At 40.3% G+C, this 15725-nt stretch overlaps 1 protein-coding gene across 1 annotated transcript in view; it reads right to left on the bottom strand.

Annotated features, from left to right (window-relative positions):
• pde1cb (phosphodiesterase 1C, calmodulin-dependent b) overlaps positions 1 to 1558 on the bottom strand; it is a 65615-nt gene extending 64057 nt beyond the window's left edge. Inside the window, exon 1 of the mRNA XM_041948256.1 lies at positions 1438 to 1558. Within this exon, the coding sequence (XP_041804190.1) occupies positions 1438 to 1538 (101 nt within the window). The 5' untranslated portion in view covers positions 1539 to 1558. The remainder of the gene's footprint in view (positions 1 to 1437) is intronic.
• Positions 1559 to 15725: the final 14167 nt, after the last annotated feature.

The raw sequence follows: 15725 nt of genomic DNA on the forward strand, positions 1-15725 counted from the left end.
AAAAAAAGGTCCGGCCCCCTGTAACATTCTGACTCCCTATCCATCAAATATCCAAAAAGACAGATGGTTATAATAGGGAATTTATGACAGTGACCAAATGGAAGTGACAATGAAGTCATCCGAGGAAACTAAATGTGGCAGAAGATGACGGTGGCTGGACCCATGCATTGGGCTTCTGACACAGGAGAGAGAGGGAAACAATGACTAATCATGGAACAATAGGAATACCATGACATGAAAATAACTAAAAATAAAACTGAGTGATGTCAGAGGAGAGATGATAGATGAACTGCAGCCCCATGCACAGTTCATTCACTCAGTTGTCGTCTGTGGTGCAGGAGAAGGCTGCATTTCATTCAGACCTCCAGCAGTAACATTACATTTTTTTTCTTAACACAACCCTCCTAGCAACACCGCTGTCTCCTCCCCCTGCTGAGTAGGAAGGATGCGAAGTGAAAATGGATAATTCCTGCTTCATCTTGCATACACAGAGTGCTGGCTTTTCTTCTCAGGGCAAAAGGTCACTGAAGTGTTGATTGATTGGTGGATGAGAGAAAGTGATATTGTAGTATGGTGGGTTTAAGAAAAAAATATCTCCCTAAAAGAACTTGGAGAAATAAGAAATGCGAGGCTCGGCTTCTGTATTATTTAAAGAGAAATATTATGAGTGCATAAGAGGACAAAATATGTGAGCAGACAGAGAGGAATTTCCTTCAGCTTCAATATCTCAAAAATATGTCGATGCAGTCAATCAAATCCAAATTTGTAGTCCTGTTTCATCATAATTCTGCATGGACAACAGGTGTATGTTGCATGTCAGGTGACGTGTTCTTGTTTCTTTCTAAAAAATTGCATGGGAGTTACAGAAGGACTTCATTTGGCTTAAATAAGCATACAGTAAAGGTGCAAGTGTAAGCTCTGATTACTTTCCCTTTCTTCCTTGTCGTCCAATAAAGGAAAGAAACCATTCAAAATTGTTCAAAGGAAGTAGCTCAGAGCTGTTTGAGTAATTCCAATTTCTCTCTCTCCCGCTCTCTCTCTGTTTATGTGTGTGTGTGTGTGTGTTTGATACTTCGTGAGGGGTTTTTGTTGTACTTCTATCATACAGTCTATCCTTGGCTTGGTTCCTTCTCTGTGGCACAAGCTGACACACACCCACATCTCAACTTACACATGCTGTAAACAAAATCAGTGTGAAGTGCACAAAGCCAGGCTTTTATTATGACGCTCACGCTATTTCCTGTATCCTTTCTACATGGTTTGTTTATCAGAACCCATGTGTAAATTAAACTATTACACATAAATAATTGCAATGATTTCACATGTAAATATGAAACTTTAATTAAAACACAGATGTAACTCACACAGACACACACACACACACACACAGCATTGCCTCATCCACACTTGTTGAAAACAGTAAGTGTATATACTCACAGTCCCCGAAGCCTGAGCCAAATCTTTTCAATCTGTTCCGGCTGAAGGTATTTCAGGGCCGTGCTTTCAAACTCCTCGATCTCTTTGGTGGGAGACTCCATGTCAGAGGCTCAAAAAGTTCAGGATGTGCCAACAAGAGATCAAAAAAAAAAAAAAAAAGTTTAATCCCTCTCAAGTGTGAGTGGTGAGGAAGACGCTACGCAGAGCAGAGAGATGTTGCGGTGTGGTGGAACCCAGGACGTGACCGAGGTTTCCTCTTTCTTCATTCACATTTGCACCCACAGCTGCGACAAAACGGTCGTCATCCTTCCTTTTCCTCTCTGTTCTCTCTTGTTTATGTGAGAGTGTGTGTGTGTGTGTGTGTGTGTGTGACTGAAACTCAATAACATTCAGTGCAGTGCAGTGCTCAAGCAGCTGTGACAGTCATGAAATAGTCCAACTGTACCTCTTTCCTTTCTCCCTCTCTTCTCTCTCTCTCTGTCTCTCTCTCTCTCATTCGTTCACTTCTCTCCTGTGTGAGCACAGGGGTCCTGGAGCCGTGCCATGCTCTCCCAGCAACAACGGGATGCAGACGGCAGGGCAGCGCAATCCGGGATTAACGCTCACTGCCGAGCTCTCCACACAAGAGGGAGGGAGGAGAAACGCCACCAGTCAAAGAGAGGGAGGAGTCTGGCTGATAATGAGAAACCATGTTCTGTTTCATCCACTGGAAAACCAGAGGGAGTGAGGGAGGAAAATGAGTGGGGAAGGAGAGGAGCACACCTTTAGGAAGAGACAAGACGGAGGTGTGAGTGCCTTGCATTGCTAAGAAAATATCTGGTCGAAGAAAAAAGAAAAGAATTAAAATGGGACCTTTCGCCGTGAGACACTCCAATAATGACGCAGCTTTTCCTTCCACTTTTACACACGCTTGCTTATTTCATCAGGAATGTGAAGGTTTATGTCATCACACAAGCACAGACTTAATCATCAGTGTACACCCGCATTCAGAGTGATGAAAATATTCCCCCGAAACTGCAGCAGCTTTAGATCCGTAATGCATTCATCTGAAATGTAGATAATACATTTACTTTAAAACATATTAAATGTCATGCCAGAGAGGATTAAATAGCGTGCAGACAGAGTATTGACACTGATTTGACTGAGATTACTCTGATCCATTGAGCACATCGAGGACCGTGCCATACTTTATCCCCCCCAAATGTCATTTTATTCTCTCTGTCTCTTTTTCTTGCTCTCTATAACATACACAACACACTACAGCTTAAAAAAGAAACAGTGTTGTCCTCTGCATTTTTACAGGCAAAAATGTCTTTTCTGCTTCATTTGGTCAGTTATTTAAGACGGTCGTATGATACCGGCAGCAGGACAAGCCATCACGACCAATTCCTGCATAAATTTTGTGTTATATTCCCTTCATTATGAAAGCTGCATCAGTAATTGCATATTGAATACAGTAGTGTCTGCAGTTTTCTCTAGTCTGGGCATTTTCTTTTACAATGCTAAGATTTCTAATGCACTGTGTGTTATTATTAACGTAACCTGAGACGCATTTAAATTGCAATAACCACTATGAAAGGTGCTATACAAATAATGACTGATTTGATTACTATAATATACCATAATGTGTTTCCATGACAGTGATTTCAACATTTTGGGCTCCCTGTCACTCTACCTGACAAGAGAGATTAAAATGTATTGCCATATCATGAATGATAGTGATATCTATAACTTTGTGAGCACTTCCTGCTGCTTTCTCCTCCTTTTATCCTCCTTAGCTAACTCCAAGCCCATTGGGAACTTACAGCTGTCTTCCCATTTTCTGCAAGCCCAAAACTTGCAAGGATGACTCGGCCCAGACCCCCTTTATCTGAGCCCCCTACCATACTCTTAGGTCTTTCAATTACTTGATGCAGGATGCAGGGATAATGCTAGGGCGCCACCTCAAAGAGGCCCCTGCTTTCATCTGCTGAGATGGGTCCTCCATGTGGAGGGAGGAGAGACGTCTGCCTGAGTGCCATGAAGCCTGCTGATGTTCTCTTCAAAGGTGCACTTATCCATTTCTCTTTCTCCCTCTTTCTTTGGCTTTCAGTTTTTTCTCTTTCTGGCAGCCTTTCTTCAATCCACTCTTCATCGCCATGTTTTTCTCCCTTTTTGTGGACGTATGCTGGTCCCCAGGAGATCTAGCCACAGGCAGAATTGACAGGTCAACTTGAGGGGAAACCAAACAGTAACTTCACATTTCACTGCTTGCTGTTCACAGGTTTACAGCCCAGGGACCTGCTGTACTGTGTCAACTCTACGTGTAAGTGTGACACTGAACAAGGCTGAGCCTGGTGAGAAAGGCTCTGTAAAAAACACTGCAAGGACTGGGAAGGTCAATGTAAGCAGCATTGCACTCAGAATCGAGTGTTTACTCAGAAAAGGAAAACTACACAGTGAGTGTTGAGTGAAGAAGAAGTAGTTACAAGTTTACAGGAGTTGACTTTTGATTGGAAGGCTCAACAATCAGATGGTACAGGCTAGATATGGGAAGAGAAGAAGACATGCTCTCCTCACTACAGGCCATTTTTCAATTATCTCCACACAATCACACACCACACAAGAACATCAGGATTAGATGAGAAAACATTAAAACTCTCACCGCCTGCTGTACCTGCACATGACAACTACAGTACTGCTAAGGTTAGGAAAAGACTGGTCATTGCAAATAAATAACAGCATTTTTGAAACTGGACAGGTATGTGGAGGTGAAAGAGTGGGCACGACAATATGAAAAAAGATTAGATAAAAGAGTACATCATCATCTCATACTTATTATTTCTGTGATGGCAAGCTTTTCACGCCACCTTTGAATGTGGCCAACTAAAACACTGCATTAAGGTTTTTTATGATAGTTGTTGCAGTTGATAGAAAGTTACAGTTATAGTAACTAAGCTACAGTCAGTTTAAAAGCATATGTTAAATGAAAGCTCTAGGCACTGGACTATAGTATGTTGTGAGATGTGCAATTGCAAATATGAATACCTGCTGAATTGCCCCCATCTTCCTTGACAACTTCAATACCAAGACTTTTGATTATCACAGATAAACTAGCTTTAATATTTGTAAAGAGATCAAGAGAAAATATTTATAGCATCCCATATTATTGAGGGGAAAAAAGAATGTGCAAAATAGCAGGATCAAGAATGTAGTCTTGATGAGAGAGATGTGGTTCCAAGCCTTTGCACCCAAGGAATCTCAGAGAATATTTTCAACCACATCGTCAACTGATGAATGAAACACCACCCGGGAATTGTGGCAATGTGGCTTATTTGGACCAGCAGATGGTGAGTGGGAAAATACAACAACCTATATGCATATTAGGAATGCATATAGGTCTTGTGCTTATTGCTCATTTCTAAATTATGTGTCATTGTTGCCAAAGAATCTGCAAAAGGGGGAGTAATTAGTGGTCTGAAGGACAAATTGTAACAGAAACATGTCCACACAAAGCATGCAAAAATTCATAACATAGTCACATGTTAAAACCAAGTTCAAAAGAGGAGAGGCAAATATAGCATAATGTGAATAAAAGCTTTGCCTTGGGGAGGCTACACAACAACAATAAATGTCTGAATGAGTGATTAAGGAACAGAATGGAGTTTACACACGTAGCTAACATGTTATTCAATTTAAAGAATGATCGACCAACACAAGAACCAAAACTGAGTGTTTCCCTTCACATAATGATCATCAAAATGTGTTCCTGATTAATTACTATCACAACAACTGCTCAGGAAAAAGACCTAATAAATCAAGTCTTGGGAAAATAAATTATTCGTATGACTATGACAGAGGGACTTGCTGGAAATTACTCTCTACTAAGGTATTCTTGTCACTGTGCTCGAGCTCCTTCAACGCTCACACATTGAAATCAGGACATGAGCGGCCCTGGCCATTTGGAGGTACATGAAAAATTCAAATCTCATTTAAATTACCAGGCAAGTCGATCAGAATATCTATGCATCAAAATAGCAATCGCCTTTGCAGTAATGACCACATTTTGGTGAAGACATCTATTACAAAATATGATTTCCCATCTATACTTCATTTTTCTTTTTGCATTGTATAGAAGGATGGGTGGGAAAAAATAAAGCTACGTTTATTTGCAGAGTGATGGAGGTGGAAAATACTGCAGAGAAGAAACTTCCAATTACTTCATTCCCAAAAGAGATTCTTATATTGTCAAAGGTGATGCATATAGTACAACAGCCAAACTGAAGATCGAGGTGAGGAGGTTTTGTTACAGTAATGAAACAATTATTTTCCAGCTGTGACGAACCCTGCCCTTCCCTGTCCTGTCAATCTGTCTCAATCTTGTCTTATTTTTTCAGACACGTAGTGGGTGGGGCTGCGAACACCTGGGTCCAGTATTGCCAGTCTCTAATGTCTAGTTCAGGGTATTTTTTTTAAACCTTTTTTTCCTCCTTTGTTCTCAAAAAAATTCCTTCCACTGTTTAAAAAAAAATCTCTGTTCATATGAAAAAAATAAAACTATACTGACCAGCACTGTCACGGTATAGATTGATAGATCACAAAAACTAGAGGACAGATTGTCACTTAATTTGATGCATGCATTCATGTTTCCCAGAGGATGAATTTGCAAGACTCTGATGATCCTTTGTGGGCTGAACATCAGGATGATGGTCTGACATAGCACCACCATCGGGTCAAAATTTCAATCTGTGGCCTTTTTACCATAATGATGTTAGCATTTAGCTCAAGGAAAAAGTTCAAAGTACAGCCTCACAGCTGCTTGTATGGCTGTACACTCTTAGCCCTGTTGACCTGATAGCAACCTCAGAGAAGCCTGGCATATACGAACAGCTTACCAGGTGCCTATTTATGGACAAACAACTACCTATTTAGATTTCTCCTACTTCGGCAGGCACAGAGCAAATTGATCAGAGTGGTCTAAGGTCTCGGCCCATGAGATCACAAAGGGATGAACAAGTTCATGCAACTTAACTGGCTCCCTGTGGTGTCCAGGGTGAGAGCTAAAACTCTGTCAGGTTCACAAAAAATGTAAGTGGTGTAGCTCCTAATTAAGTCTTCCCGCTAGCCAGACAGGCTCACAGGTTCAACACCAGGTCCAGTGTGGCAAATCCAAAACTGGTAAGAATTGGTAGCCTGATGGGTGAAAGTAATCTTACATACACGGGTGCCCAGGGTTGGAATAAGGTTCATAATAGTATTAAACAGACTACAAACCCAGCCATGTTTGAGGCAAATTATTTTCTGTCTAATGTTTTTTGTGCTTTTATATGCTACATACAACAAGGAGCACAATGGAAATAAGTCCTCAATTTCTTGTGTTAACCTTGACAATCTTTTACTGGTGCATGTACACTGGTGTTGGAAACATGTAATTGTTCCTTTACAATGACTTGTCAAGCAAACAAACAAACAAGCTTTTTAGCTCTGGTATACAAATTCTGTCACTTTTGTTTACTAAATGCTCAACTGTCCTCATTGGCCCCTGGTTTCCTTCTACTATCTACCATTCACACTGAACAGGTTGATTAGAGTAGTCTGTCTGAGCTTGTTAGCTGGAAATGCTTCTTATGGTTCCAGGACAGGTTGTCTTAGTGAGTGAGAGCCGTTGGGAGGCAACCATATAGTCTAAATACAGACTAACCCAACCGAGAAGCTAAATGCAGCTTAAAGGTGTAAATAGCTCTGGAGTTGGCTGTCACATTTTATTGCAATTGGCAGTGCTAGAATCCCTTTCACAAAAGATATTTTAGGCATGGTCAATATCTTTTTAGATTGTGTGTCCTTTAAGATTACAGTATTAACAATTCCATATGTTGTTTTTTAAGCTTGTAGTCTGTGAATGTCTTTAGCTTTGTGATTAACAACGTTTGTGTCTCTTCCTCTCCCCTCTGTGTGTGTCTGATTTGAACTGAATGTTAAAAATATCGCTTTATTTAGGTTTACTTCTAACTCTGTCAAATATATTTGATATAATCCAGTTCTGAAAATTTCCCAGCCCATAGAAGACAAAGTTACTTTTTAGTTTTCTGGAAAAAAGTTCCATTCTAGTGTGGTCACACTCCAGATTTGGACAGTAAGTTTTTAGCTTTGTAATATCTTCAAAAGACATTCAAAAGCAGGAGTTTGTTGATATGAGTGTTCATTCCTACATGGTTAAATCTCATTCTCTCGTGTGTCTCCAGCAACATATGGCCACCATAAAATAGTCCACAGTAGACAGTGATTTTCTGCCCCAGAGTTCACTTCAGGGTCAAGGCTCAGGAAATGTCACACTCACTGTAACTCACACAGCTCAAAGTGACAAAAACATCACAGCAAATTTATGCCAGCAGACAAAAAACTCTGCCGGCCCCCCAAAGTGCCTCCCAGACAGTAACTGCTCTGATCCTATTACTATATTAACCAGACAATAAGATGTGCGCAAAGCCCACATAGAGGGGACTATTCACGTCATGGGTGAACAGTTTGCAATTCACATAGTGTACTAAAGGCGGCTGTGTGGGAAAAGTGAATACACTGTTACTGAGTGAGGTCAGGAGTTGAGGGCAGATTCAAAGAAATCCCCTTCATGTGTTTCAGCCTATTTGTGAATGCAGTCAAAGGAAATGGACTGATGTTATCACAGCAGATGTCAGTGGGAACATTTTAACCGTTCTTCTGGAAAAACACTAAAGTAACATTTTATAATATCTGGTCTGTATGTCACCTTCGTTGGAACTACAAATTGATTTTCTTTCTAAAATGAAACGCGTCCGTATTGCATTCAGCTTTGCATTTGTAAATAATAATAAATTACAAAGTCATATCTGATTAAACCAGGCTGCAAAAAACTATCATTAGCTTCTGTTGATCTGTACTTTTATCAATAACCAAAAACAAGTCATTTTATTAGTGACAGGTTGTAGGCTGGACGCAAGGGAATACGTATATTGATCAAAGCAAAGGTTGGAAGCATTATATACTCCATGCGCCAACCTACAGAAGCAGGAGTTCATGCTGCAAAACTCTGAACTTTAGACAAACGTGTCATTAGGGGTTTGGCACATACAAGCTTTATTATCTGTTGCTGAAAAAACTGCCCATTTATATACAATAGCAAAGTGTATAAATGTCTGATCCAGAAATATGTGGCATCATGTGGCAGGCAGCAGTGATACAGCTCCTTAACATCATAAGTGCGAGGTCATGCCTCAATCATTCTGATGAATAGCTCTGCCATTTGCCCATGTGCTTCCAGTCACACTGGCCAGCGGAGGCTCATTAGCCGGCTAGTGAGGCTAGTGATGGAGGTTGTTGCTGCACGGCAGATGTCAGTGGGGGTCTGTGAACCTGCGGTTGCAGCCAAAGGAGGGGTCAGCCTCCAGAACTGTGGGCTGCCACAGAGGAGACAGCCGCCTTAATCAACTGCAAAGTTCACAGCAGCACACAGCATCCAATTAACCAGCAGATAAATCACACAGCTGACCACAGAAGAGTGCCTGAGTCTGAGTCATGTGTGCATGAACGTTTGAATTGAAGCGTGTCTGGTTCCTGCATGTCTATTTGTGTGATAGCTTTGATGCTACTGTATACAACCAAAAAAACACCGGTTTTGTGGTGAGTGAATACTCACTTTCAACAATGGCTGTTTTGTCCTCAAATGTTTTTGTCCTATTTTGTTTTGTTCGAAATTAAAACTGCATACAACACAGGTGGAAAGAAACACACTTTCTTTTAATATTCTTGCTTGCAAAATTTCGAGCAGTTTTTAAAAATTGCACGTCACCATGGAACACATAATAGATTGATGAGCTTTTCATCTCATTAATTATCAGTAAGTTAGTACACATTAATTACTAGGTTCAGCTTACATTTCAGTTTTACCATGGTCCGTGGTAGTCAAATTAGATAAAAGCTGATGGTTCCTAGACTTTAATCACAATGGAACATACACTGATGTGGTATACAACAGCAATTAAATTCTAATAAAAAGGTAATTTTAACTAATGAGTAATAAATTGTCCTTGCCCAATACATTCACTTCTCCTTCTCTTGGGGGCCAGAATGAAAATAACCCTAATGGCTTTTTGTGCTTTCTGTGTTTCGCCACTTTAAGGGTTTGGCTGTTACAGCAGAGCTGCAATTTTAAACGGAAACAAAAATCTATCAAACAGTCAAACTAGTCAAACTGGATGAAAAGCGGGTGCTGACGGAAATGATGGTGACAATATTACATTCAAATCACATGCTGATATCAAAATGAGAACAGTCAAAATGTTGGTTCATCAGCAGGCAGAATGGAGACAATTTAAAAAACATCTACATGTTATAGTGCCTAATGGGAAATGTGAAGATGAAGCTAGTGAGGTAATGGGTACAAAAAATATATTAAGACAGAAGTCAAACATTAGAGTTACAACTTGTACAACAGGGCTGCCCAAGGTGTGGCCCCCAGGCCAAAGTTGGCCCGCCACAAGGTTCGATTTGGCCTACCAAATGTTTCTAGTGAAAAAAAAAATCTATTATATAATCACAATTTATGCAGTTTTATTGAGGTAAATCAGTCAGTCAATTAAGGGAACTTGGGATCCTTCTACCATTTTACATCTCAACAATACAATACAACACAACAGGTGTTTTCTTTTGGCCCCAAGCCCACCATTAAGTTTCAGTTGATCCACTGATCTGCAACAAAGCAACTAGTAAACTTACAGTAGCAACTGGCAATACAAAGCTGAATATGGCTCCATGTGGCAAATGTGGGACTTTGGGGTAAACAAAGAGGAAGCAATCTAAAACACACTATCCAGAAAAAAGGTAAAAAGATAATCAAGGAGCTTTGTAAACTGAGGGGCGGCTGGAAAACTGCAACCGGTCAAGCACATTCAATTTGCCTTTTGGATACCTGAAGGGAAATTGACTGAGTTTAATTAAAATGGTGGAACGCTTTAAAAACACAATAAAAATCTTCTAAATTTCACCATATTCACAGAGACCTCAGTAGACTTTAACTCCCTCACACCTGTCCTGCCCGCCGCAGATCAAGTGATCCCTCTCCATTCTCCAATAAAATCTAATTATCATCGCCTGGTGAATAACAGCCAGCTCTGGCCTCGGAAGTGACACGCTGGTTACATCACTTTATGGATTACGGCTAGTTCCGTGGTCATTTAATCACCTTGTACCATAATCTAACCATTTGTCATTCAGTTGTATACCCCTGTTACTCCCTGTGGATTTGCCCTCTATTAACCGCTGCTGTTGGCCAAAGACTTCCGCTGACCTTCGAGGGACTTGCCAGACAAAAACGTAAGGAAGAAGAGGGCTGCTTGTTGAGGAGTGTGGATCATATGGATTGCATGTAACAAAACCAAAAGATGTGAACAAATTCACCAGGTGCAATCTTGTTTATTAAAGTCAAATGACTTTAATAAACAAGAAACTGACAAGTGGGGTGTTTTTGAAGCATACTTTGCTTTTATTTAAACTGTTAGTGTTACTGAAATTAATCATTCCCCCACTAGTAGACAGTTATGCAAATTGTTTTGCCTCTGCCAAAGATTCAGCAGAATTTGGCTCATGCTTAGCATTTTTCCCCCACCCTGATTAAAGCTACATGTCTTAATATTTGACACAGGAATCAAGCCACTATCTCTATGGACAAATGAAATGTTTCCTCTACGGAAGGTGAGAGTCCTTTTAGCTGCCCTGTGCTGACTTTGTTTTTCTTTCAAATCTAGGCTGTAGCTTTTAAATGAGGAAACAGGCTGTGTCCAGTCAAGTGGAAAATCACTTTCTCCCTGTCACTAGCCTACTCTGGAAAAAAAAGGGGCTGTTTTCTGGGGGGGAGGACTATGGCAGAGAACAACAGCACTGTAATTTGAGATAGCATAGAGAAGCAGCAGAGAAGAAGCATGTGTTACTACAGTGAGATCTGGAGAGGAGAGGAGGAGAATATGATTTTCCACAATCTCTGACCAAGCACCCCATCAACTGTGAATCTCTCTGAGTATGTAAAACACACAAAAAACCAAATCAGCTTGCCATAACTCCTTGTCTATTTTGCATACAATCAAAAGCTTGTTATCACGTAATGGGCACGCTTTGAGTATCCTGTGACAAATGCTCACTTCTTGCCACCTGCGGCATTTGTAACAGTCTCCAGAGCCGTCAAGGTTAATTGGAATCAGGCGTTAAAAGACGTTCAATATTCTAAAAGTGACAACAAATTATGTTAATGGGGGTTTGAAGTCCTTGTTATCAAGGTGGAATCAATCATGCCCACATCCCTTGAGGTCAGCAGCCATACATAGCAATTAGCAATGTGCGTGTGTGCATGTGTATGCATGTGTGCGTGTGTGCATGTGTGTGTATCATGACTGTAAATGTCAGACAGAAGCTTATCCTCTCCACAGAAAGCAAGGAGAGGATCTGCTTCAGATCTTGCAAACTTAATAATCAAGTTCACACCAACCAGTCCAAAAACACAAAATGAACACACAGTTATGTCACATTCTATATGTTGCCTTGTTTCCTTCCCACATACTAAAAGGAATAACGATTGTATGTAAATTACACCTCTGTAAGATAATGAGCTGGACGTGGCTGTGATGTCCCACGGCAGCCTGACACACGATTTACTTCATGATAGTCAACAAAAAGCAAACTCCAACTTCTTGTTTCTCTCTCGCTCTGTGACAGAAGCAAACCTGATGGCTGTTTTCTCTGTGGCATCTGGTTCATCAGCTGCAGGAAGATCGTCAGCCAGAATCTCTTCAGGACTTCGTGGGTCATTCAGGGGGGGCTTCTGCTCTTTGCCTTTGATCCCCATCCCCGCCGTGATGGCATTCCACAAAGCACTCTGGGACTTTGAGCCTTCAAAAAAAAAAAAAGAAAGTCTTTGTGGTATTTTTATAGTACCATGAATCAAGCTTTTATTTGTTTACCAGGTGGTGCTTTGTATACATTATTTACACATTTATAAAAAAAAAGAATAAAACAACAACAAACAGAATAGACAGAGCATTCATGCAGGATCTCGGTAGAAGGGGTTAGAGAATTGAGTGCCTTTGTAATGCTGCCCTCATGTGGGTGTATGTTGTCAATGCACGTATATCTTTCAAAAGAAGACACTACATAGCGTAGCAACAGTACTACAAATACTAGAGTTTTACTTAGTAGCGAATATCTCATTAACTTTCTTCAATGAGATATGAAAACTCTTACCCTTTACAACTTTGATCTGACAGGTGAAATTAATTTGAATTAACCAATTAAGTAATATATTCAATAATCAAGCATGCCTAACATGAAGTGAACATGACACTTACGTGCAAAACTGGCTTGTGGTCTCGTGGCGCTGTCCCCATCTTCATTTGCCACTAGAGGAACAAGAACAGATGGAAGAGAATCAAGTGATGCCACTTATGTACACGCTTATGTGAAGCTCTTTACTAGTTACAAATTACTTTGACTTTAACTTTATCTGTAACTTCTGTTTCATGACACACATTTAGACACTTAGACAAGTGAATACAAAACTGTTTCAGATATCCACTACCTATTGATGTCTATGTACTAACTAACTATAAAAGAGCCGCATTTTCCTCTGCATGACTCCATATTTGTTTCAGAACGTATTCCTTTGAGGTTATTAGCTCAGACTGTTACAAGCATAATTACACAAACATATATCCTACATGTAGCACCATTGATTTTAATGAGACTCTCCACATCTTGCTCTCACTGGCTTTGCTGTTCATTTCTTTTTACATGGTCATTTCTATATTTTTTATTTATTGAAATCAAACAAAAGAGTTGAGTCCTGTGCAAATATGTACAAACAGAGCCAGAAAGGTCATTTGCCGTTTATTAAACCCTTGAATTGCCTTGAAGCCTGCTTTAACTGATTAACTCTGCTGACACTTCAAACACTGTTAAACTACTGGAATCTCTGTCCACTAATCACTGCATGCAGTTTGTAGAGTTCATAGAGAGTGGTGACATACAAACACATCTAGCAGCGGTGTTGAATGCAAAACTTTCGTAGATTTAAACAAATTTATATGCAGAAGGGCATCTTAAACATTGAACTTGACCTGGCTGATAAACAGCATCAGAGAGCTCTGCAGGGTTCCACTGCTGTCTGAAATAAAAGACAAATGCACACCTGAACACTTGCACTGCCCGACTCTGAACAACGGCTGGCACTGGTTTCTGTTGTAACACACTGATAGCATGGTCAGAAATGCTTGTTAAGAGCAGGAGCTGTGGCTAATATTTGTGATTACACTCCACATTTCACAGTAGCAACCTGAATGTTGAGGGCAAAGTTCTTCAAGATGCAGTTCTCCTATCGGCCACTAGATGCTGGAGCTATCAAACTCAGACGGTAAAGAATTGAAGAGAAAAACTTTAGACCTTAATGTTTTCTACAGACAGTTAGAAACTCTAACAGTCGTTTGGTGTCATGGTGGTGTGGTTTCATGGTGGTTATTTTCAAAATCATTTTAAGTAATAGTGATTAATAATTGTTTCATTAAGTGCAAGATTTAAACTGAAATAGAAGTGTTTAGGCCATCAATAGCAACTCCACCACGGTGCTCATTCTGGCTCTAATTATCAACATCATTATTATTGATATTATTATTATTTATCAATTCAATTCTCCACAGCAGTCACCCTGCTTGCCTGAGAATGTATTACTAACATTAAGACAAGATATGATAGATTAGGTCAAATTGATTAAATTATTAACCCCAAAGCAGGAACTTTGCAGTGGTACAGTGGTATTTCAAGGGCATTGACATTATGTCAGTAATTATCCATTTGAGCGTATAAAAATTACATACAGAGTCCCATAAGACTCAAATCTCAGGCCTCTTATGTTCAACATCTACATGCGCTCACTGGTGAAGATTATGGAATGCAACAAGTATCTCACCATAATTATACAGAAGATTTGTGGGACAATATCAATATCAGGTGATTATGGACCCATACAAGCACTCGGCAAGGGCATTAAACAATTCAGTTACAGGATGTGACAGCTAAACAAAGATAAAGCAGAAATAATTGTCTTTGGACCAAAAGAAGAATAACTAAAGGTCAGTACACACCTTCAATCACTAACTTTTGAGACCACAAACCAGGCCCTTATATGATTACAGGAGCTTGATGATTCCTAGTTGGTAACAGAGAGCGCCCCTATCGACTTCGCTGACTTTGACCTGGCCCACAGTAGGACTAAATCCTGGATCGACATCCCCATCTGCATGCTCAAAGTTTAGTTCCACAACCTCTAGATATTCATGCTCATCCCAGAGAGGTCATGTGACATTATTACGTCATTTGTGAGCCCTGACAGAGATATCAACCCCAAGGAAACAAAACCCTTTCATCATGAGGGGGGGGGGGGGGGGGGGGGGGGTGTAAGAGTGCAGCACCTGACAGTCATTGACAAGGGGTGGCTGTTTTATCATAACTACTGGGCTATATATTTGTTTTAAATAGCACATGAATAGCACATGATAAGGTGCCTGTCAGAGGTACATTTAAAGAAGAACTTTAAAATGTGTCTGTCAAATGTTGAACTGTCGGTGTCAGCAACAGGAGTTAATCAATGGCACAGGAAAGAACATTGGATTGTTTCACTTTGAAAAGCCCTAAAGCATCCAAAATGCAACAGAACAAGTGACGATGATGTCCAGTTGCTGTTAGAGTCTGCTTTACCTGCTCAGTATTCCTCCACCATACTATGCTCTTTCACAGGTGGAGCAGTTCAAGAGCCAGAACATCGACCGATGCTAACCCAAGAGATAGCAAAAACTAAAATTAAAGCTTTACTGTTGTCTGCCTCCACCAACCAGTCAAGTTCCAGTTTACATACATGTCTATCTAGACTTATACACTGCTCACAAAAATTAAAGGAGCACCTTAAAGAAACACATAAGATACATCAGATCAAAATATGAAGTTGGATATCTATACCAATAATGACAGGGCACTGTTTTAGGAACAAAAGGATGCCAAGTCTTTTAATGGAAATAAAAGTTTTCAGCTTACAGAGGGCGCAATTGTGTAGACACCGTAAAATCAGAGTGAAATGAAGATGTTAAGGGCTAGTCCATTTTTTCCAAAACTTAATTTTTGCCACTCAAAATGCTTTTCAGTATCTTGTGTGGCCCCCACGAGCTTGTATGCATGCTTGACAATGTCGCGGCATGCACCTAATGAGACGACGGATGGCGTCTTGTGGCATTTCCTCCCAG

The sequence above is a fragment of the Chelmon rostratus genome, chromosome 12 (genome assembly GCF_017976325.1).
Source record: "Chelmon rostratus isolate fCheRos1 chromosome 12, fCheRos1.pri, whole genome shotgun sequence".
Classification (NCBI taxonomy): domain Eukaryota; kingdom Metazoa; phylum Chordata; class Actinopteri; order Chaetodontiformes; family Chaetodontidae; genus Chelmon; species Chelmon rostratus.